The sequence below is a fragment of a genome, unplaced genomic scaffold, assembly GCF_019419815.1.
Source record: "Pyrus x bretschneideri cultivar Hongxiangsu unplaced genomic scaffold, Pyrus_bretschneideri_v1 Contig1, whole genome shotgun sequence".
NCBI classification, from domain to species: domain Eukaryota; kingdom Viridiplantae; phylum Streptophyta; class Magnoliopsida; order Rosales; family Rosaceae; genus Pyrus; species Pyrus x bretschneideri.
The window spans coordinates 7,582,702-7,605,155 of record NW_025999390.1 but is presented as its reverse complement, the minus strand read 5'-3'; the positions used below and the strand labels follow the sequence as shown (position 1 = coordinate 7,605,155).

The 22,454-nt window shown below is 37.8% G+C and overlaps 3 protein-coding genes across 3 annotated transcripts; 2 read left to right on the top strand and 1 right to left on the bottom strand.

Moving 5' to 3' along the window:
- The first annotated feature begins 1,699 nt into the window (after nucleotides 1-1,699).
- LOC103937927 (PX domain-containing protein EREL1) lies at nucleotides 1,700-7,669 on the top strand. Its single transcript, XM_009347908.3, is given in 12 exon segments — nucleotides 1,700-2,224; nucleotides 2,846-2,956; nucleotides 3,576-3,674; nucleotides 3,858-3,944; nucleotides 4,132-4,240; nucleotides 4,351-5,135; nucleotides 5,787-5,951; nucleotides 6,053-6,164; nucleotides 6,167-6,294; nucleotides 6,631-6,676; nucleotides 6,679-6,827; nucleotides 7,194-7,669. Coding segments are annotated over 12 exon segments (2,097 nt in total). The 5' UTR covers nucleotides 1,700-2,134; the 3' UTR covers nucleotides 7,410-7,669.
- Nucleotides 7,670-8,385: 716 nt separating this feature from the next.
- On the bottom strand, nucleotides 8,386-12,300 carry LOC103937929 (adenine phosphoribosyltransferase 5). Its single transcript, XM_048582963.1, has 7 exons — nucleotides 11,952-12,300; nucleotides 11,701-11,811; nucleotides 10,283-10,375; nucleotides 9,601-9,750; nucleotides 9,430-9,488; nucleotides 8,872-8,943; nucleotides 8,386-8,614 (listed from the first exon to the last, which is right to left on the bottom strand). Exons 1-6 carry the CDS (start codon nucleotides 12,040-12,042, stop codon nucleotides 8,887-8,889), a joined length of 561 nt encoding a protein of 186 aa, XP_048438920.1. The 5' UTR covers nucleotides 12,043-12,300; the 3' UTR covers nucleotides 8,386-8,614; nucleotides 8,872-8,886.
- Nucleotides 12,301-18,605: 6,305 nt separating this feature from the next.
- On the top strand, nucleotides 18,606-22,306 carry LOC103946713 (myosin-11). Its single transcript, XM_009357483.3, has 3 exons — nucleotides 18,606-18,884; nucleotides 19,425-21,675; nucleotides 21,922-22,306. Exons 1-3 carry the CDS (start codon nucleotides 18,819-18,821, stop codon nucleotides 22,086-22,088), a joined length of 2,484 nt encoding a protein of 827 aa, XP_009355758.2. The 5' UTR covers nucleotides 18,606-18,818; the 3' UTR covers nucleotides 22,089-22,306.
- Nucleotides 22,307-22,454: the final 148 nt, after the last annotated feature.

The window sequence follows — 22,454 nt, the reverse complement described above, 5'->3', positions numbered from 1 at the left end:
AAGTTTCCTCATGTCTAATCCCTTCTCATCTCCTAGAAAAAATCATTCATCTCTATCACATATACGTTGAGGACGTGTTTATTTACTGTATAAGTAATGAGAATGTCATCCTTGATTGTTCAAGTATGAGATAAACAAGCCTCTAAGTGATCATAACATCAAGTTTGAGAATGATATCGATACATGAACAATTAGGTATGATTCGCATTCTCAGCTTCTCCTATTTTACATAAGTAATGTCTTCAGTGTTAAGTCAATTTTTTTAATCTGTTCTTAACTGAAAACCATGGACTTCTAATTTGTTGTTTAATAGAGCCATTTTCTTCACCAAACTATACCCCAAGAATGGACAAGCCCATGCCCACTATTGGGATCAAAATATCAAAAGAAAACGACTCAACTTGGGCTATAAAGCCATATCAATATAAAACTAGCCAAACCACAAAAACCAAAAACCTGTATATTGGATTGTGTTGGTTCGAAACACCATCAACTCCGGTCGGCTGGGTTGATGAGTTGAACTCCAACCCAAAGGTCCAAACTAGTGTTAATCTTAAACGATTCACAAAAGAGCAATTTGCAAATACGTACGCTTATAAGATAATTGCTACATACGAACACGTAGTTTCGTGATCTAAAACAAGTCACCCCTAATATTAACTACTTAGGGGTGGAAATACGGGTCTTTGGGCCGTGGATCTAGAACTTATTACTCGGCTCTATGTAAAAGCATCCGGTTTTTATTTTTGATCTTTAAAATGGTCCGAGTTGGACCCGGCTTGTTAAAAACAAGTCCATATTTTTTATGTGTGGGTAATCCGATCAGACTGTTTAAGAGTTGTTATGACACTTGTCATTTTATTAGTAGTCTACAATAAAACCCATAATCCATAATTCCATATCTATCAAACGCTAAGAAGTAAAACAACGATCAAACTTCTTCAAACAAAGAGTCATAAGAGTCCCTCAAGAACATTTGGTGCTCTTGATTTTGTTAGATGTAATTTTTTCGTAACAAAAATATTTAGAGAGTATTTTATACTTTGTTTTGTTATACGACATATGATTGAAAACAGATCCGTTCCACTAATAAAAGTACATAAAATCGAACCAACTCAGACTCGTTTAAAAAGAAAAAATTCGTGTGTATCGAACCAAAATGAACCCTGCTCCACCCCTAGAGCTGCTTGTTGGTTATAGTAATATTAATCTTCTTAATGCCGAAAGTTTCAAATTCAGAATCTCCTTTCAATCAAAATAATACTCCACAAAACTTTAGGCTTTAGCTAGACATAGCAATGCGGTTGTGGTTTTACAGACTTGTCTCCTTCCTTTTTAAACGCAATAATAATGGGTTCAACTGTTATCAACACGACCGTCGAGGCTCAATCCCAAACACTCAGACTTTTTGTGCGTGTTCGTATCGTGTTATCAAAAGTTGTGCAGAATTTCGCCAACTCTAGTGTAGCGATACGGGCCACTAGTAATTATGGGCCATGAGGCCCATGAGGACAAACCTTTATGCCGAAGCAAATGGTCCAAAATAGGCGTCCGATGCTTTCTCTGTCCCCGCCGTGAAGCTCAATGCAACCGCAAATGGAGACAGTTAGGTAAGACTGTTTAATATTACCCAAAAAAACAATTAAAATTTTTTTTTTAATTTCCAGAAAACAATTAAAATTAAATTAAATTAAAAGAAAAAAGGGGGAGTGCGTGGGATCGGTGGAAACGCATACTGACAGACTCGGAGAAAAGAGAGAGAAGACTTGGCGATTGGGAATTTTTGCTACACAGCGGCAGAGGTGACACGCAACGCAACGCAACGCCCGCCCTCCGCCGGCTCTGGTTAGCCGCATAGTCCATTCACCTGCTAACGTACGCCATCGCTTTTGGACTGACGACGAAGCAAAACAATGGAGGCTCTGCGGACGCCACCTGTCCGTTATGTTTTGTGAACGAGCATCGATTCTCCTCGGCTGGTTCGCCGATCCGATCGCCAAAACCCTAGCTTTCTCTCTCTCGCCTTTCCCCATTTGTTGAGAGAGTGGGCGATGATCGATTTCGATTCTTAGAGAGAGAAACAGATAGGGAGTTTTAGAGAGAGAGAGAGAGAGCATTATAGGAAGATCGGAAAATGCAGAGACGGAGTCCTCCGAGGCACAGACACGATGGGACTTCGCCGCTGCCGCTTGGGATGGATTGGAGTCCTCCTCCTCGGAAATGGGTTCGTCTGCTTCCGCTCTTTCTCTCAATTCCAATTATTTCAAGTTACTAACTTTGAAAATTGTGTAATTGAAGATCATTACTTTCTAATTTAAGCTTGTATTTATAATTAGTTCGATTGTGATTTTCGTATAATCCATCACGTAATCAGTTATGAAGGTTAGATTCACTTCCTAGGGTTTAGCTCAGTTTCAGCATGCACTCACATTAACTGTTTTTACTCTTTAATAATCTCTTGTTAATTGCAACTTGTACCTTATAAAATTACGATTTTACTTTGTCAGCAAGTAATTTTATTTTTTTCGCGATTGGCTTAAGATGATCGTATAACCACTAGGAATGATAAAAATATAATCCGCAAGCAGAAGTTAAGATGGATCTACTCTTCAATCACCATGTTACCGAAAGAAGAAAATACATTTTCGGATTAGCAACCTCTTCAATGAAAAGATCAAATTTGACCTTTTTTATTAACAATTCGCATTTTTGTTCTCATTTGCGGATAAGCTTGTTGCATTGTTCTTTCCTGCCACAGTGGCTTTATATAAATATATTGCCAATCATTGTTACAAATACTCATTGGGTATCTGCCTAATCCAAAAGGCTGACATTCCTATTGCAGAATGGACGGGACACAGTTTGGCCACATGATCCTCGCACAGGATGGAGTTATTGTGTCACTATTCCTTCGTGGGTTGTCCTTCCAAAGTCAAGAAATTCAGATCCCGTAGTGGTACTCAAATTGAACGATTCTCCAGTGTTTATCTATTCCCAGGGTTAGATGTTGTTTTATATTATCTTTTAGGACTAAGTACAATTAGGAAATCTGTATCCATCGTTGAACTTTCATGTGTGAATCTTTCAGTATCTCCTGCTGTTGCCTCGGTCCACAAGTAAATTAAATATGTTATTGGAACGTTATGGTCTTTAGGGTTCTGCAATGTTATTGGTTGCTATTATGGTCAGTTTGGGGAATAGAATGTTAAAGGTGATCCTGTAGGTGCCTTGTCGTTTCTTGTGGGACATAGCAAGTCTTCCTTATATTACAGTAAAATGTTTCTGACTATGCAATGTAATCACTTGGTAATCTATGATTGTGACAAACTTGATGTCATTCGATTATAATATAGATATTCTTTGTGGCAGTCAAGATTAAGATTTCTATTTGGATGAATCCAACTTTTTTTCTGTTGGATTTGTGTAACATATGGATAATAGATTGATCATAGCTTTTGGTGAAATAAACATTTATACTACCTACATGCGCAATGGTTTTTTCAAGCTCATTGTATTTTGCATTTGTTCACTACCAGTCTTTTGCATGGGTTCTATTATAACATTTTAAGGGACAGTTCTACAGGGTTGAGGTTGGTGTACAATCACCAGAAGGTATTACAACTACACATGGAGTGTTAAGAAGATTTAATGATTTTCTGAAGTTATTTAGTGATGTAAGTACTGACTTTGGATTGTCTGTAAAATAGGTATTTACTTTATGTTAGTATGGTAATTCATATGAAATGACAACTTGGTTGTTCTCTAAGCACTACTTTAGGAAACGCACTGTTGATTATCGCTTTGTTAAACTAATCAAAGGACATTCTTAATATTTGTTTATTGGCTGTTACTTGTAGCTTAAAAAGGCATTTCCCAAGAAAAATCTCCCACCAACTCCACCCAAGGGACTTTTGCGGATGAAGAGCCGGGAACTGTTGGAAGAGGTAGGTAACATGAGTGTCGTTCAATGGAGGACAACAAACTCACTCTAGTGTAGTTCATATTCTTAACAAGGGGGGATTACTCTTAACTGGAAAGTGTAATATTCAATTTCAACCTTCAAACGTGTGTGTACTCGTGCACATCTAAAAGGGTGATTAATATTCTTAAGAAGTTTCAGTTTTGTTGCAGAGAAGGTGTTCGTTGGAGGCTTGGATGACAAAGCTGCTATCGGATATTGATATATCAAGAAGCATTGCAGTGGCGTCCTTTCTTGAACTAGAGTCTGCAGCTAGGTCTTGTATGTGACTATCTTGTGCATGACTGCTGTGACACAACCCTTTTTTTTTGTTACACGGATTCCTTTTATAGAGTTTTAATGTATTAATTCCTTGTCATAATACATTTCAGCATTCCAAGATGCAAGCCAAAACACTTCAGACGCGAGTTCGCTTCAATCACCTTCCTATTCTATCTTACCTGCCATTGTAGGGAGTTCATCAATCACACCAGATTATGGAAGTGATACTGCTTATGAGACATCTGAGCTAGGAACACCAAGGCTAGGAAGGAATGACAGTTCTGACATTGGTCTCGAAGATCTGGTATTGGATGAAGATTTAACGAGCCCAATAGAAAAGCTTGTGAAGTATGGCATGACCAATATTGATGAGGGACTATTCATGGGACAAACAATACTAGAGGAGTTGGAAGGCCTTCCTAAGCATAAAGTGAATGCTAGACATGTCAATAATGTTGTAGGGAAGGATACATATAATGGAAATGCTTCTAAATCTTCAATTCTACCTCGTAATGGAATGGAACTTTTCTCTGAGCCAGAGCGTAGTAAAGTATTCAACCATGCTCGCAAGCTCTCAAATGAAAGTGTGGGAAGTGATGCCAGTTCTCTAAGAGGTAGTGAAATGTCCAACCCTGGTGTTCCAAACTCATCTGGTGATGGTTCTCTTGACCATCTTGGAGGTGCTGAGGTTTCAAGCATTATGGAAATGCTGGGCAACACAGAGTTACAACCTTCAGGTGGCACTCAAATAGTTCTCCCATTAGATCAGCGAAACAAATTGAACAGGGTTCTCTTGACCATGCAGCGAAGACTAGTCACAGCAAAAACAGACATGGAAGATCTAATATCTAGACTCAATCAAGAAATAGCAGTGAAAGATTACCTTGCAACAAAGGTATGTCAAATTAAGTTAACCATGCTCTTCATGATTTCAATTGCTAGACTTATATTTGTTTGGGATGGAGAACTTCTTGATTGTATCTAATTTGGTTATTTGTAACATGACATTTTTAAAGGACACAAATAAGTACATTTTCAATTTAAGGATATCTAATAGGAGAAATAAGCCATTATAAATAACCTGGAAGAAATGTTTGTCCCGTGCCAAGACCACTTGGAAGCTTGTCATAAATTCTTGTTCCAAACTTTTCACTATGAAATAAATATCCAGTAATTTTGCAGTGACATAGTGTCTAACATGTTTCATATATCGATTACCTCGCCCTCACCTCCGGGGCCAAACCCTTACAGTTGCATTTCCAAGGCTTAATTGACAAAAATATTTGTTTTCCCCCTCAATGAAAAAGAAAATCCATGAAATTTAAATTGTATACTTAGTTTTTATGCTTGCTTTACATAGACCTAATTATGAATTGCTGCACAAATAAATTGTTGATAAAAACTACTTTACATAGACCCAATAGCTGTGACACTTATGAAGTTATAGATTTTGACAAAATCCAGTTACAGTCTGTCGGCTGAAAGAATTGGTACACCATTTGATTTCACAGAGGGAGTTCATAGACTAATTGATTGGGTCCTACAGGTCAAGGATTTGGAAGTTGAACTTGAAACTACTAGACAGAAGAGTAAAGAGAACCTGCAGCAAGCTATTTTAACTGAGAGGGAAAGGTTTACCAAAATGCAGTGGGATATGGAGGAACTCCGGCGGAAGTCATTGGAGATGGAGTTGAAGTTGAAGTCGGAACAGGTTATTGTTCTTAAAGTTTGTCTTTTCATTTTTTTGGGGTCAGTCTGTGGCCATCCTTTTTATGATCTGGATAGTTATACGATATATTCAAACGCTACCAGGACAAGAAGTCATGTGCAGAGTCAACAAAAGATTCATCTGGTCGAGAGAAAGAGATATTGCCGCAGGAGTTGGATCCTTACAAGGAGCAGCTTGAGAATTTGTCAAAGCGATATGAGAGCTAGAAGCAAAATCTAAAGCAGATATTAAAGTTCTTGTTAAAGAAGTTAAATCCTTGCGCAATTCTCAAGCAGGACTGAAGCATGAACTAAGTAAATCACTGACGGAGAAATCTGAAGCTGAGGTATTTTGTCACTCGTCCAATAGTATTGTTGCATTCTAACTTTTTCAAACTAGTTCTTCTTAGGTTGTTGGGTTAAATTGGTTCTGCTTTCTGTTATTGATCCAGATAATTGGCGTCCTTCCTTTTGATTATTACTTCACTTATATTCCACAATACCCTGGAAGCTTTATGTTTTGGTCCTAAGACAGATGCATTGATAGAACAACATGGCACATTTTCATCTTGCTTTCAGAAACAAATTAAAATTTTAATTGATATGTAGCTGACGAGCCAGAGAGTAATCTATTAGTTAGGTTTGATGTTTTTCTTGTTTTCATTTATTTTTCTATTTTTCAGAAGCTCCGCCAACAGGAAAAACAAATGAGCAAGCTTGCAGAAACTGCTAGAAAAAATTGTTGCATGAATGCAAAGTTCTTCATCAGCAACTTCAAGAATGCAATATCAATTTTCCTGTTGATGATTCTTCAATTCTACCAGAGGCTTCAGAATTGTTGGATGCTTCAGACAACCGTATCAGTCTCTTACTTTCAGAGGTACTTTCTACTTATTTCCCAAGTTTCTTTCGTTTGCCAACTTTTATTTTCTGGCATATGGTCACATTACAACACTTCCAAATTTGGCCCATCTTCAACAAATTAAAATTAAATTTGTTTGTATGAGAAACATAATGTGCTGCACGTTTATATGTTTCTTGCTTCAACAATCAGTTGTAAACATTTGTAACGTATGGATGGCAGCATATTAACCGTTAAATTATACTTTTCCTAAATCGCTCTATATTTGACGTAGTGCAATTCCATTTGAGTTTGAAGTAACTTTAAAGCATACTGATTTTTGGCTTAAGCATTGTTCCCATTCTCGTAAACCATGTCTGAAGTAACTTTGCAATAATTGATCAGGCACAACTCTTAGCTCAAGACGGTGTAGCTACTAGTGAAGTTGACAACCTCGATGATGATACGAGGACAACAGACAATGAGTTAAGGAAGATTCTGGCAGAAATTTTTTCAGAAAATGCTAGATTACGGAAACAGGTGAACTGTCTCATACGTCGTGCTCACAAAACGGATGTCCAATCTATGAAAGACGAGGTCCTTGAAGACGAACTTCACTGACGAGTAAGTAGGAAGGTGTCAGGATGAATATTGTAAATTTTGTCCTTCTTCAAAAGAAAGAAAAAAAAGGAATAATTTGGCCACTCGCATCGTCTCTTGTTTCATGTATTTCTTGCTACACGACACTTCAAGCTTGTGGTTACACATATACGAGTCTCAAGAAAGTTTGTGCAATCTCTGGTTTATCAGAATGTTGTATTCTTTTTTTCTGCGATGGCACCAATAAACGAAAGAGATGAATGGAAATTATTAGTGACAAACGTGTTTCTCTTCTGTTTTGGCTTAGAAATTTGAAAGTAGCTCTGCTCTTTTCCGTTGCATGCGCGTATAAGCCAATCATAATTTTGTCAAACTTTTCGGATGCCAGTCTTTCGTTTATAAACATGAACCCTACGATGTTGCTGTTTGTCTTTTGGTACTGCTGCCTTTTGCAATCGTAGTTGCAGCTTTCCTTTCATTTTCCTCGGTTAAAAATTGACATTCTGGGTTGTGACATAAATTCTTCATCGATTTGTTAAAATATCCGACTTTAGGTATTCATGACACAAGTGAACGAATTAGGGAGATGATTTCGACACTCCAAATATCACTTCCCGCACTCACTCTCAAGCGGGAGGAGTGCGGAACTGAAGTGCCAAAATCATCACCCTTGGATAAATCTCCACCTCTGAATACCTTGAATTCTGAAGAATGCCTGTCGAATGCAAGCATGTACAACTAGCCTGAAGTAATGAGCTTACCTTTTTCTAATACAAGGGAAAGAGGATTTCAAACACAAGCTCGAGTGCATGCATAAGTGCTCCTAACCACGTGAGCAAAGCTGCTTTTGATTTCTTTGGTTGGCATGACCAAGCCCCACCCTATCTACCAAACGTACTTACGCAATCGAGCAAGAGAAACCAAAATATGTTTTGGAGCCTCTTTGCTTAGCAAAATAAATGAGCATTAGAGATTTAATTTGAATAATTTGCCATAATGCAGCAACGAAGTTTCCCATTTTAAGAATAAATCGATCTCTCGAAAACAACATTCGTCCATGAATTTTGTTCGAAATGGCTAATGTTACATAGTAATCTACACGAGACGGAGACAAGGGAATGGCGAGCATTGTGCAGCGGAACTCAGTCACCCTAAACATTCACGGCCATTTGCCCAAGTGAAGCGTCATTGTTTCTGCAGTCAACCCAAGCACAACTCCAACAGAACTGCATGAATGAAAAGAATTAAACAACTAACTTGGGAGAACTTGTAGGAGACCAGCACACTTGATGACCTAGCGAATACTTGTCTGAACCATTAGACCAACATATCGCTCTTGATCTAACAGTTCAGACAGTGTTGTGCGTCAAATTTCCCACGTGAAAAGGGCTTACTTCAGCTCACAATCGAAGGCAAAGGGAAATCGCAGGGACAACAAAATTTGAATCGAAATTAAGAGAACAGTGGGAAGTACTAGAACTACCTCAACAGCAGTTATCTAACTCGCGTGGCTCCACAAGGATGTAGAGTGGCTTCCATTAAGCCTGCACTGTCCCTGAAATGTCACAATCATCATTCATCAAGAGCAGCTAGCACTTGAGATATCAAAAGACTTACGAGTAGCATGCACTCAATACACAACAATGCTTTCAAATCTGAATATCCCTGAAGTTTTAGGTCAAATTATGATGCCGGTCCTTAGAGTTTGGTACCCGTAGGTTCGTCTTTCAGCAATTTTAGATTTTAGTCTGAATTTTTAGGTCAAATTATGATGTTGGTCCCTAGAGTTTGGTACCTGTAGTTTCGTCTTTCGCAATTTTAGTACCCTATTTATCAATGGTTGCAACCCAAGGACAATAATCTACCTTGACATTAGCCAGTCACGTAGGTCACTCGTTGAAAAATTGCAGCAATGACAAATGACAGGCCTAAAATCGCAAAAATTGAAACTAGAGGTACCAAAGTGGAACTTCCGCCAAACTACGCAGACTAGAATCGTAGTTTAGCCTGATTTTTAAGTTCATAAATGCGTAAACATTACCTTAACCTCAGGCAACCCAATAACGCATCCACATTCGACCACTTCAGCCCCAACACGTTCTAGAAACACAGAAATTTGTTTTGGGATGATGTGAATTTCAAGGAGGGTACTCAAGCAGTATAAGGAAGAAGATGAACAAGAAATATCAAGGCCTCAACAGCAACCACTCACCTAAAAGTCTTATTGCTGCTGATAAGGTCCCACCGGTAGCTATTAGATCATCAATTACCAATGCACGTTCACCGGGCTGAGCAGCACCAACATGCATTTCCAGGCAGTCGGTTCCATACTCGAGCTCGTACGCTTCTGAAATTACTTCTCCTGAATAAGCAGCATTGTTAAGTGAAGATTCGGTACAGCGAAGAATGAAAAATGCAAGGTACAAAATAGACGCTACATCAACAACCAAGACCTCACTTCCAAACATCCCAATGTTGGAGTAAATTTTGCCTAAAACCGGTTGTCTATCACGTGACGAGAGAGAGAGAGACACAGGTTGTATATTGTGGTAAAAAAGAAAAATAGCCAACAGCAACGTCGCCCTAGTAAGAAAGGCCTTATCCTAAATGAAACTAAGCACTAAACAATAGATAAAAAGCATATTACCAGACATTAAAACTACGGCTAATTGTAAAACTTAGCACGCTGGACTGCTTAAACGATGGGGGGCAGTACTTTAACAGCCAAATCCAATAGACCTTTCAAAGGCTCAAAGGACACTAGCTTTACATAACTACTTCAAAAGTTGATTAAGGAGGACTGAGTGCATGATTAAAAAGGTAATTAGCTCCTGGACATAAAAAATTAAAAAAAATAAAACTAAGCAAATCAAGCTAATTACAGTTGAGCGTACCCGGCAACTTTCTAGGTTTACGTAAAGGGACGAACTTGGCACCAATTGCTAAAGCAACTGAAGGACCAAACATGAACCCTCTGGCTTCCACTCCTGCAGATTAATCATAAAGACAAGGAAGTATGAAAAGCAGACCACGTAAGAATTAATTATTTAATAAAATTTAAAATTAGGGTTGTCGTTATCATGCTACTATTTGGTAAACGATATCACCAACTTGAAGAAAACAGTGATTGATTAAGGCCAATAATTGGGACGGTACAACGTTCAAAACATCCTTCTTTTTAGCACTGACTGTTCATCTGCCATGAGGACAGCAAAATGTTGATGAACATCCACTCGGAGTTAACCATCCACATCAATAGCTAGCTTTCTTCACTTACGTAAAGTGCCGACAGGAAAGCAAAGGTTTCAAGGAGCAAAAAGATTGATCTGTGAGAAATTAGTGCTTATCCTTTAACTCGGGAGACTTTCTCTTGCAGTAATGACCGATACGAGAATGCTATCCTTACCACATTTGTACCGCCTCTCCAATAGAGGTGGGACCCACCTCTATTGGAGAGTCGGTACAAATGTATTAAGTGTAGCATTAATCGAAACCAAATGAAATGATGATATCTGAACGATTGACTTTTTGTGGAATAGTAATGGTATCAGGTTGGTAATTAACATAATGGTCACACAATCAGCAGCAACAGAAATTTCTCAATTGTTTGAGAATGCATTTGAGGTTAATACTTTTATTAATCAAAATAGACGAACAAAATCGTAGAATTTCACAAAAAAAAAATCCTTAAAAATCAGAAAGAACGCATCGGCAAAATTGTTTGTGAAGTGGTCGATGAATCTTCTATGTGTCCAAGCAACCAGAAAAATGCAGCCGTGTAGAAGAATGCAATCAGCTTAAGGAAATTATACAGAAAAATGAAGAAATCTGCTCTGTTTTGAGCTTGTGATCCCACTGCATTAGCCATAGATATAATTATTGAGGGGAAGAAATTCGGAAACAAAAGTGGTCAAATTAGAAAATCATTAATCTGTAAAAGTGCATAAAAACAAAATAGGAAAAATTATAAACTAATTTGGCTAAGATTAATGATGTATGATACCAAAAAACAAGCCTTTTTAAGATATGGAAAATCTTCAAGGGCATCAGCAAGGATTGCAACTCCACAAATTTATTTCTCAAAACAATCGAAGTGGGGAAAAACCAGTAAAACCCAAGAGCCAAAAGACAAAGTTCCAGACAGCAACTCATAAATTAACTAATTAAGCTCACATTTTAATATTCAGAACATTAACAAACCTTAAAAAATACTTCAAAAAATTGTACATATATACAGCTGTATTATATATATATATATATATATATTGAGAGAGAGAGAGAGAGAGAGAGAGAGGTGAGAGGGGGAGAGTACCGGCGACAACAGAGATGTCCATGTCTCTGTAGCGATCAACAAAAATGTCGACAACATGCTTGAAGGCCTTGTGATCAAGCAACAATGTTGTTATGTCTTGAAACATTATCCCTGCATACATACATAATAAATAATAAACAAATAACCACACAAATCATCAGACTTCACAAAAAAACACTGACAATCTACTTAAAAAAAATACAACAAATTAAAAAATAACCCAACAAAATAAACAACTAAAAAAATGGAACCTGGTTTCGGAAAGTGAGGCACAACCCTGATGGCTTCTGATATGGCTTGGAGCCTTGGGTCTCCTTTCAGTCCATTTTCTGCTGCAAACATTCTCTCTCTCTCTCTCTCTCCGGTTTTTCTCTCTTTCTCTCTCTACAAATACTCGAAAGGAATGGATTCTGCTCTCTGGGTTATGAAAATTTATGGGTTGAAATATATGTCAAATGGGTTTTGGGTTTTTGGGTTTTCGGATTTTCCCTCCTAAAATCTGAACAGAAAAGCTCAAATCTTTGTTCTTTCTTCTCTCTCTCTCTCTCGGTGAGTGTTTGGAGTAATTGCTGGCTAGTGGTTCTTTGTTTTCTTCATTTATTATGTTGGCCAAACCACAGCACTTTGGAAGATACGTAGGGGAAGTTTGATGGTGACGCGGTTTAACTGCACGTGTACTGCACGCTGCATGCCTTTTGCTGTAACGATGCACCCTCCAATCCGACGGCCACGATCCTCCTCAAATCCCACCCTCCTCGATCAATCCAGCGTAACAGTAAAATAACACCACCGGCAACGCACACTGTAACTTTGCCCCGTTTTTCCCTGCATGCACTTTTGTGTATAACGAGGTAGAGGGCATTATCGTCATTCCACATTCATTGACGGCTAACTATTGGCAGAGAATCCAGCCGCAGGAGATTTTGCAGATTTTGGAGGTGGTCCCTAGGTGGTCCTGCACGCCCATCCCCTTTAACACATGCTTACCTGGCTTCGTCCAATCTTATTCCACCCTACACGTGGCATGATCGTCCGAGATACACGCTACATCAGCGACGCATTAGTTTGTCGTTTCCTTCTATTGACCATATATTGTTACTTTATTTCTGTGGGCCCTCGTAGTGGATACGATGAGGTCACGGCTCTCAACTAGGGGAAAACATGCCCAACGCTCAATAGGGCGCGTGCTAGACAAACTATCGTGAAAAACTGTTGTTCTAACCTGTGATAGAAACGCATTAGGGACGCAAGTGGGGGGCAACACACGGAAGGAGATTGGCCCCGCGAATTCAAATCAACGGACAGGATCGCTGTTCATGTGCACGCGAGTGTACCCTCAATACAACATGATAACATGATCATTAAGCTCTCCCCTTTTCATCCACGGACCGCTCTATAGCCTACACAAACTCTCTCCCTCCCAAAGTGTCCCAAAACTCAAATCTCTCCTTCTTTTTTATTTCATTATGTTATCTAACATAGATTTTGTTAGATTAAATATTAATTTAGTCACCGATAAAGTTTTAACTCACTTTATTATGTAAGGATTCAACAACTTTTCATCACTGCAGTAAAGGGCCATAGTAATATCGCATTGATATCATAATTTTACGTTTTATAATGAGCAGACTGTTTTTTTAATACATCTCTCGTATAAGATGTATTGAGAAGATAAATGTTAAGAACATCTCCAATTAAGGAATCAAAAAGTTCACACCAACAGTAATATTTTAAAAAAATACAACATTAGTGTTTTTAACCGAAATACTAGTGTCATGATGCGATTGACAGCAAAAGTAGTTGACGTCAAATTTGACATCAACATTTAATCTAGTTAAAGTGATTAATAAATGTTTTTCATTATTATTATTATTATTTTTAAATACTTATTATAATTATGAAAAGTAATTAGTGTAATCTCTAAAATAATAGCTTACATTTGTCATATGGGTGAAGACAAAATTAAAAATAAAAAAAATAAAAAAAAAGTGGTGCAAGCTTTCAAATTTAAACTTTATATTTAAAATTCGACATCTCATCTGGAAATGTTCTAAGGGAACTCTCCATGAACTCTCTGTCATCTCAAGTTTTTGCCACAATGTTTTATAATGTTGGCACAAGAATTGGCGTTAAATTGTGAGATATCAAATAGTCCACAAAAAGTTCCACTTTGAGAAGTCTTGTTAGCATTTCTCTTAATGAGAAAATAAATACACATATCATAATTTTTTTAAAACAAATGATATTATCTACACTAAAAAGAAGAGAATGAGTTTAGCTTCATAATGAACTAATAATAATGTGATTCAATTAATAATTGAATAATTACATTACATAACAATGGTATGGATACGCTTTAAATTCATTCCCATTTCAAACCAATTTCACATGTTTTCCTCCCTCTTTACATCTTTATGATGTCTCCTCGTACGGTGCTTTTGGATGGTGGAGATCCACCGCCGTAGTCTGAGATCACATCATGGCCGTCAAAATCAAATATCGGCTTAGGGTATGATGCAAGATCTTTGCCTTTTCTGGTTTACACGCAGAGTCAAATGCAAGGGTAAAAGGGTAAAGTGAAGAAGAAGGTCCACACACTCCTAACCTATGGACTTGACGACCCTAATTTCCCCATGCACCAATCGTTGATGTTGTTGGTGTTCAATTGCACCCAGTCTTCCACAAACATGACGTGGAACATGTTAAACGTGAGTTCCAAATGCATATAACTTTGATATATATTGTTGGCAAATCGTCTACCAGTGAAGTTTTAGAATCAATTGTTATGTAACATTGTACGGTATGTGCTTTTTTTATTTGTTTCAAACAACTATGAGTTTGATCTAGTTCCACATTTCTTTGTTGGTTTTGCAAAGTTATACTTGTTTCAACTCTAACTCTTGAACCAGAGGAAGGACCTACCGACCGATTTTGAGAGCTGTTTACAGTTCTAAATTGCCAGTTGACCGAGGAAGACCACACTTATAGGAGATTTTTTCCCAATTTAAAGAAATTAATATCGATTCTCCCCTCCTCATTTGAAGCTACAAAAATCCTTAGTCCAAGAGTTTTTAAAAACATTATTGATGTAAAAAAATGTGAATTAAAGATTCCACTGAATTGAACATTTCCATGGCTCAATGGATAAGCTAAGGATTTTTTTTTTTTTTTTTTTGTTTAGAATAAGGTTAACCAACATGTTAATTAATCGATTACGATAAATTGAATTAGAAATTATATGCATGGCTACTTTTTTGGTGATATACATAATTACTCACTTTGTAATAATGATTGTTGACAACATAGTACTCACCTGAAGCTACGAAAATCCTTAGTCCAAGAGTTTTATAAAACGTTATTGATGGGAAAAAAAAAAGTGAATTAAAGATTCACTAAATTAAACTTTTTAATTTCTCAATAGATAATTTGATAAGCCAATGGTAAATTTTTTACGTGTTTTAGAACATGGTTAATCAACATGTTAACTAATTAATTACCATAACTTGGATCCGAAATGATATACACGACTAATTTTTTTAGTGATATAAATAGTTACTCACTCTGTAATAACTAACACTTTTACAAGTACTGATTGGCTAACCACAACATAATCTTTTACATATCTTTTGTTTCAAAAACTAAGAATTGAGTAATTAAGTAGCAAAATCTTTCTTTGGATATGAAGAATCATAGTTCTCGGACCTCTATTCCAAATTTTGTGGCTGAGAATCTTGACATTAAATGACATCCTTTTTGGATTGGGGACCTACAAACGTTGCGCATGATTTAGTTTATAATTAATTAATGAACAACTCGTGGACAAAGAACCATGAGGTTATAATGATGAAGCTTATCTTATGGCGTCACATCGTCTCAAAACCTAACCTCAACCAAATCTTCAACCTTAATTATAGTACATAATCAAGTAGATCAAGATACTGACCAGCTGTGTATTTCACTTCTAGAGATATAATAATTTACCAAATCCGGGAATCTGTACCCTTAAAAATTGATCCAACGGCTGAAGTTATTATAACTTTTAAAGTGAATCCCTGTTTGTAATCGTTTGATCAATTTTCAATGACACGGATTTCTAATTTGGTAGATTAGAAGGAAGAGATCCAGAGAATATCTCTTTCCTATAAAACACATGACTTGTTTGTTTGTTTGTATGAAATTAAAGCCTCTTCTGGTGCTTATAATTGAACTAAATTGATAATTAAACACTTGTGTTTAGTCATTATTTTCGTTTGATTTATTTAATTTGATAATCAATAATCAAGAGGCATGTGTTAAAAAACACCTCTCTATGTTAAAATGATAAATAAAAAAAATCGTGTCCAGCTATATACGGTAAAAGAATAAACTACTAATTGTATCCAACTGTATAAAGTAAAAGTAAAAATTATAGTTGACAATTTTCCTTCATGTGTTTCTTTTTGGCTTTTTGAAAGTTTAGAGAACATTAGTTATTCTCGCCACCAGCGTTAGCCAATACCCATAATCTTGAAATAGAAGAACTTACGCATGGCATATAACTGACACCTGCCACTAGTATGAATTTATGTAAAATTTACAGATTGCACAGTAACTGATGATTGCTGACAACAAAACTCAAATTTTAGTGGGTTAGCACCCAAGACAGATACTTTACCAATTGAGCCAACCATCGTTGGCATTCATGTGTTTCGTCCCCTCCTAATTCCTTTAGTATGCAAAAACATTCACTTTTAACCTAAGTATATCCTCGAACACAATAAATGATCTAATCTAATTTAGTCATGGATACGAAACGAGACGTATGTAATATGATCATCCACCAAGCATATTTAAAAATTTATAATCAGCTACTTGAGTAAGTCACATCACACACCTAGTCCTAGACTCATAGCTAACAAAAAACAATGATCATTTCTTGTTTAGATATCACATCAAAGAAATCCCTTTTCGTTTGTTTATAATTATCCTTTCTTTCTGCGGCAACGAAATATATGGGCTTGTCCACAGGCATCTTAATATATTCTTTTTTTCTTTTTTCGCTACATCTTTGAGTACGTTTTAGGAAAAGGTGTCTATTTTATTAGGGAATAGTTTAATCTTTATTAACTATTGAAGGACTGAGGACAAAAAAGGGAGATTAGCTCGTGGATTTGTTAATTATGAGTGTGATTTATCCATAGAGCTCGATCTCCATGTACGAAGTGGAAGATTTGTGGGTTAGGGTTTGTTGATACATGTGATCACCTTTAACCAATCATGTGTGTTTTGGAGCTTCTACTTGCCTTCTAAATTATTAGCCATCTTGATTACGACAATGAGAGATTAAGAAAGTCATTTGCCCCAGGAAAAGTTGAGGACACGAAGTTTGGACAAGTCTCCTATCAAATAAAATGGGTGTTTAATGCTTTGCTCTAATATTATTCTCCGAGAGATATTTTGGGTCTACGAATTGTCTAACGTAATTCTAGACTTATTATTGGTGATGGTTTTCATGTTTAATAGTAAATTATTATCCTCTTTGTACTTGATTTTGGAGAAACAAATCTCTAGTTTCAAGCAAAAATAACCCTTAAACTAATGAGCTCCTAACTAAAATTTAGGAAAGGATTAAAAAAAACTAATGAGCTCCTAACTAAAATTTAGGAAAGGATTAAAAAAAAATAAAAATAAAAAATCGACTCAGGTCATGTTCTGTATCCACAGAGAATCATCTAGGAGATCCTAAATTTAGGGAGTGAGAAATGAGCTTCTAGTGGCTCTCTATAACTAATGCTTACTGTTTCAATATTATTTTAAATAATTAATTAATTTTTATTGGCTAATTATTGTCTCATAGTCATTATGGCTGTAAAGTAGGGGGTATGGTTCGAGTACAACTTTTTTACAGAGCTCCTAAAATAACATTTTGATAGATTAATTAAAACTTTGAAGTATAAATTAGAGGGCATAACTGTAGATTTTCTAACTATCTCACCTACAAGCTATTCAAAGTCTTAAAGAGTTTATAATATATTTTTCATCCGAACAACAAAAACATGTTAAATACATATATAAATGTGGGTTCAAACCGGCACCACATTTGTCGAAGTTATGCCTTCACAGACATTCTCGTAAATAAAATACCTATTTGATTTATTTATTTATTTTTTAAAAGAACAAATCGTGCATGCATCAGCACATGTAGAGAGTCTAGTATAACATAGACAGGTTTAAAACTAAAAGGATTCAGCAAGTGGCCCAGCGGTGAGGGCGCGGCCTGGGGCTCCCCAATAAACAAAAAAATGTGGGAGGACGTTGGTTTGATGCTCTGAGCTGGTGAGTTTGCTTGAATGTGGTCATGGGCAGGGTGAAATTCCCAATAGCCTATTCGGGGCCAGAAGAGTTGGATAATCATGACTTGCCACCAACCGTTCCCTTTTTTATATTAAAAAAAAAAAAAAAACTTTTTAGTGACCCTTGAATCAATAGCATAGATTAGGGGAGCATTAGACGAGCCGGGGCAAATGGGGCTAAATCAGTTGGGGCCGAGGCTTTGAACCTTAACTCACCCTTACCCATCAACCTAACAGGCCCAATAGATTAGGCCTAGAGTAAAGGTTAGGGCCGGGATTTGACCCTTCAAGCCTCTTTATCCAATCTTTTTATTAAGTCGGTATCCCATCCAAAACCTTTTGACCTTATATGTCATGCAGCTCGTGTACATCCCTCATGGTTCGAATTCGTCACACGCGTCACGCCATTGCGCTTCCACGACCTATCCATTTGGGGGACCACACAAGAAGAGCAGTAGCGCCCTGCTCCTATTGCCAAATGGCGGGCAAGCACAGGGTCCAACACGACGTCGCTCACACGTAAGATTGACTCTATCCAAAAGCCCCCAAGAGTCGGCGATGCTAAAGTAGAAGGATAGCGACCTTGGTCTCACATGGCATATGCTATCGTGCGCCCAAGGCCTTCTGTTTCCCTCTGCGGAAGCTTCGCCCCCCATCTTCTTCTTCCTTCTTAGATTCTTCGATCGATTTTTTTGTCTGAAAATTTGAATTATCGAGTTCTGAGGAGATCAGAAATGGTTCCAACGGTGATGGCGGAGCCCTGATGTGCTCGGCAGTTGAATAGCCATGGCCTTCTCTGCCGCCGCCGCCGGCTCCAATCTCCGGACCTCCTCTTCTCAACCCTACTGCAAGGTACTCTCTCTCTCTCTCTCTCTCTCTCTCTCTCTCTCTAGGTTTGAATAACTGCTGCATCTTGTGTTTGGTTTCCGAGAAAATAGAAGAAAGTATGGAAATTAGGGGGAGAATAAAATTTTGGCATGTACTGTGTAAGCTGACTAATCGTATGCTGTTAATTAGATTCAATCAATGTGCTAATCTAGGGTTTATAAGTTTTGTTTCAGATATTCTTTTTAGGGCACCCAGGTGAAATTTGTTGAAATCTGGTAGCATTTTGCAGAATTGTAAGATTGCAGGGATTGATGTTAATGTGGATAAAGTCGAATTATTTAGAATTTCATGTGATTTTGTCGCTTGGGTCTAATTTTGTTTTGGGATTTGTTGCATTGCCATGCTGTTTGATTTCGATTTTGCGCATTTCATTGCATATAATTTTTCGTAGAACCGATAATAACACAATCGTTTACGAATTTTGATTGTAAATGCTGCTTGTAATTTTGGCTTTGGTTTCTAATCGAACAAGTATTTACTTATATGGGTACAACATTTCTGCAGTTGTGCTCGCTTAGATTCAGCACAAAGCAGAACAAAGTAGCTTTTAGAGCTACCACGGAAAGGAAAGGCTCTTCCTTGAGGGTTGTTCGATCAGTCTTGAATAACAGGAAGTCGAGCATTAGTGGCAATGGAGCTTCTGAACCTGCAAGGATTCTTCTTGAGAGGTTGTTTGCACAGACACAGAAACTGGAAGAGCAGATGAACAGAAATTCTCGTCATCCTCAGGATGTCCAGCTAGGATTTAACCTTGAAATCCTTGAGTCTGATCTTCACGCTGCATTGGCAGCACTAAAGAAGAAGGAAGAAGATTTGCAGGATGCCGAAAGAAAAGTTTTCTTTGAGCACTGTGCATTGCACCGCACAAAGGAGGAGCTGGAGCAACGGGAGAAAGAAATTGCTGCAGCTTCTTGCAGGTATGAAAAAATAGGGGAGGAATTGAAGCAGGCTAATCTTCGCTTATCTTCTCAGGCCTGGCATATAGAGGACCTAAAGCTTCAGCTTAGAGAGAGAGATCAGGAAAATGCGGCTGCACAGTTGGCACTTTCTTTGAAAGAAGAGGAATTGGAACAAATGAGAAATGAATTGCTGAAAAAGAGTGAAGAAGCTGCTAAGTCCAAGTCTGAACTTGAATCCAAGGCTCACCTGCTGAATGAAGCCAATGAAGTTGTCAAAAAACAAGAAGTTGAGATTCAAGGACTTCGGAAATCTCTGCATGAGAAAGAAGCAGAATTGGAAGTTTTTCAAATGCAGAGGAAGCATGAAGCGGAGAAACTAAAAGTTGCAGAGGACAAATTGGAGAAGCGGACAATGGAGTGGTTATTGGCACAGGAAGAACTTAACAAATTAGCAGAGGAAGCATCCAGACACGCACGAGAAACTAATGAAACTTTAGAGGATTTCAGAAGAGTGAAGAAAGTTCTTGCCGACGTGAGGTCAGAGTTGGTTTCATCTCAGAAATCTCTGGCATCTTCTAGACAGAAAATGGAAGATCAAGAGAAGCTTTTGGAAAACCAATGGGAAGAACTTGAACAACAGAAGGGAAGCATTACGTCTTACTTAACAACTCTGAAAGATGCCCAAATAGAATTACAGAGTGAAAGATCAAAGCTTAGGATTGCAGAGGCTCAAAAGAGTGCGCTTGAACGTGACTTATCCATGGAAAAGGAGCTTATGGAAGATTTACAGGAGGTGTTGAAGAAAGAGAGGTACTCTCTGCATCAGGCTATCAATGGGATTTCTTCTCTCCAAAATAAGCTAGACAAGAAAAACGCTGAATTTGGGAAAATGCGCAATCTTCTGCAGGATAAAGAGTCGGAAATGGTGGAGGCTAAGCTCGCAATTCAGCATTTGAAATCTGAGCGGGATACCTTACAGGTTATTTTGGATGAGAAGGATTTGGAGCTTTTGAATGCAAGGAATAAGCTTGAGGAAGTAAATAATGAAGTTGCAGAGCTAAAGATGCTACTGAACAGTAAAGAGGACCAGCTTATTCAAGCAACTACTCTGCTCAAGGAGAAAGACGAACATGTAAACATGATGCAAAATGAGTTGAACGATACAAAGCTCAAATATTCAGAAGCTGAAACTGTGGTAGAACGGATTGTAGAACTTTCTAACAAGTTGGTTATATCCATCAAGGATGATGAGTCGCTTGATGACATGAGCTACGAGTTACTGCAGCAACTATGGGAGAAACCAGCTGATGATCGTTTTGGGTTGCAAATAAAACAGCTTCAAACAGAGCTTGAATCAGCAAGGGACAGCTTAAGAATAAAAGAAATGGAAGTTCTAGCTTCTCAGAGGGACCTTACGCTCAAAGACGAGGAGCTTAAGATGGTTCTCGGGAGACTAGAAACAAAAGAAAAAGAAGTAAAGCAATTGAAAGAAGAGGTAGAAGACGCTAATGATCTGAGAAAGCTATATGCATTGGCGCAAGAGAGACTGGGGGAGAAGACCTTTGGAGACTTGGCAATCGAGAAGCTTCAACTTGAGGCAGCCCAACTAGAAGTTGAAGCTGCAACCAGTGCACTCCACAAACTTACAGAAATGAGTGGGGAACTTTTACACAATGCCAGCTTGAGCATTGAGGCCAACGGAAGTATATTCTTTCCAAATGGTTACGATCCTAGCATAAGTATGGTGGAGAACAATGAATGTTTAACTGAGGTGACAGCGGAAGTTGCCCGGATTTCGGCTTTGACTGATAAGCTTGTGAAAGAGGCTGGTGTTGTAAGTGCAGGGCCTGCTGCAGGTCAGTAAGGGTAATTTATGAGCTGGTGAGCTTATATCGTGTACAGATATGCCACTGATCTAATGTCCTAGAATTGGTGAAGTAATTGTCTGCAGTACTCACCATAAGGCATCTAATATGCAGATGCCAAACCTATATAAACGTTGTACAATGTGTGATTCATAAGTGATTAATGGTGTTTTTAGTTCGTAAATATTGTGTACTTTAACCTTTTTATCTGTTTTCACCTCCTTGCGTTGGACACAGCTTGGCTTCTTTCTGCGAACCGCAGTTTGACGTATGCAGGAGAACAACCTACGGAACATGGCTACGCTGTCACATTATGTCCCATGCCAAAGAAACAAAGATATATGGCAAAGAATCTTACAAATGTCGCAGGAACGCTACCGTGGCGGTATATATGTGCCATGTAAGTCCTCTCTCCTTGTTAGATCAGGGTGTAGCTAAGTTTGGCTAAAAATAATGTACTTAAAAGATAAAGATGACCATATATTCCTATTTTCTTTGTTTACGTTCGATTCCGTTGTGCTACAACTTGATTTTCTTGTACTTGAAGTTATTTTCACATGGAGATTTCGTGGAGAACATTAAGGGAGTGAGACCTAAGATAATTGAAGGTCCCATGTTTACATGTGATTTATGTTTTGTTTCTCAATTAACGAGTGAAGAGAACAAAGAGTGAAATGCGTGTTAAGGCAAGACTCTCATAGCCAACCAAAAACCACATGGCAAGCATCTATTGGATAGGCGACGCACTTTTGGACACATAACAAACACCT

Coding starts and splice junctions, on each gene's coding strand:
- LOC103937929 (XM_048582963.1), bottom strand. CDS start 12,042: ATGTTTGCAGCAGAAAATGGACTGAAAGGAGACCCAAGGCTCCAAGCC. Junction 10,376..11,700: donor GGACATCTCTGTTGTCGCCG/GTACTCTCCCCC, acceptor ATTAATCTGCAG/GAGTGGAAGCCAGAGGGTTC. Junction 8,944..9,429: donor TTGGGTTGCCTGAGGTTAAG/GTAATGTTTACG, acceptor GTGACATTTCAG/GGACAGTGCAGGCTTAATGG.
- LOC103946713 (XM_009357483.3), top strand. CDS start 18,819: ATGGCCTTCTCTGCCGCCGCCGCCGGCTCCAATCTCCGGACCTCCTCT. Junction 18,885..19,424: donor CTTCTCAACCCTACTGCAAG/GTACTCTCTCTC, acceptor ACATTTCTGCAG/TTGTGCTCGCTTAGATTCAG. Junction 21,676..21,921: donor AAGTGCAGGGCCTGCTGCAG/GTCAGTAAGGGT, acceptor CGTTGGACACAG/CTTGGCTTCTTTCTGCGAAC.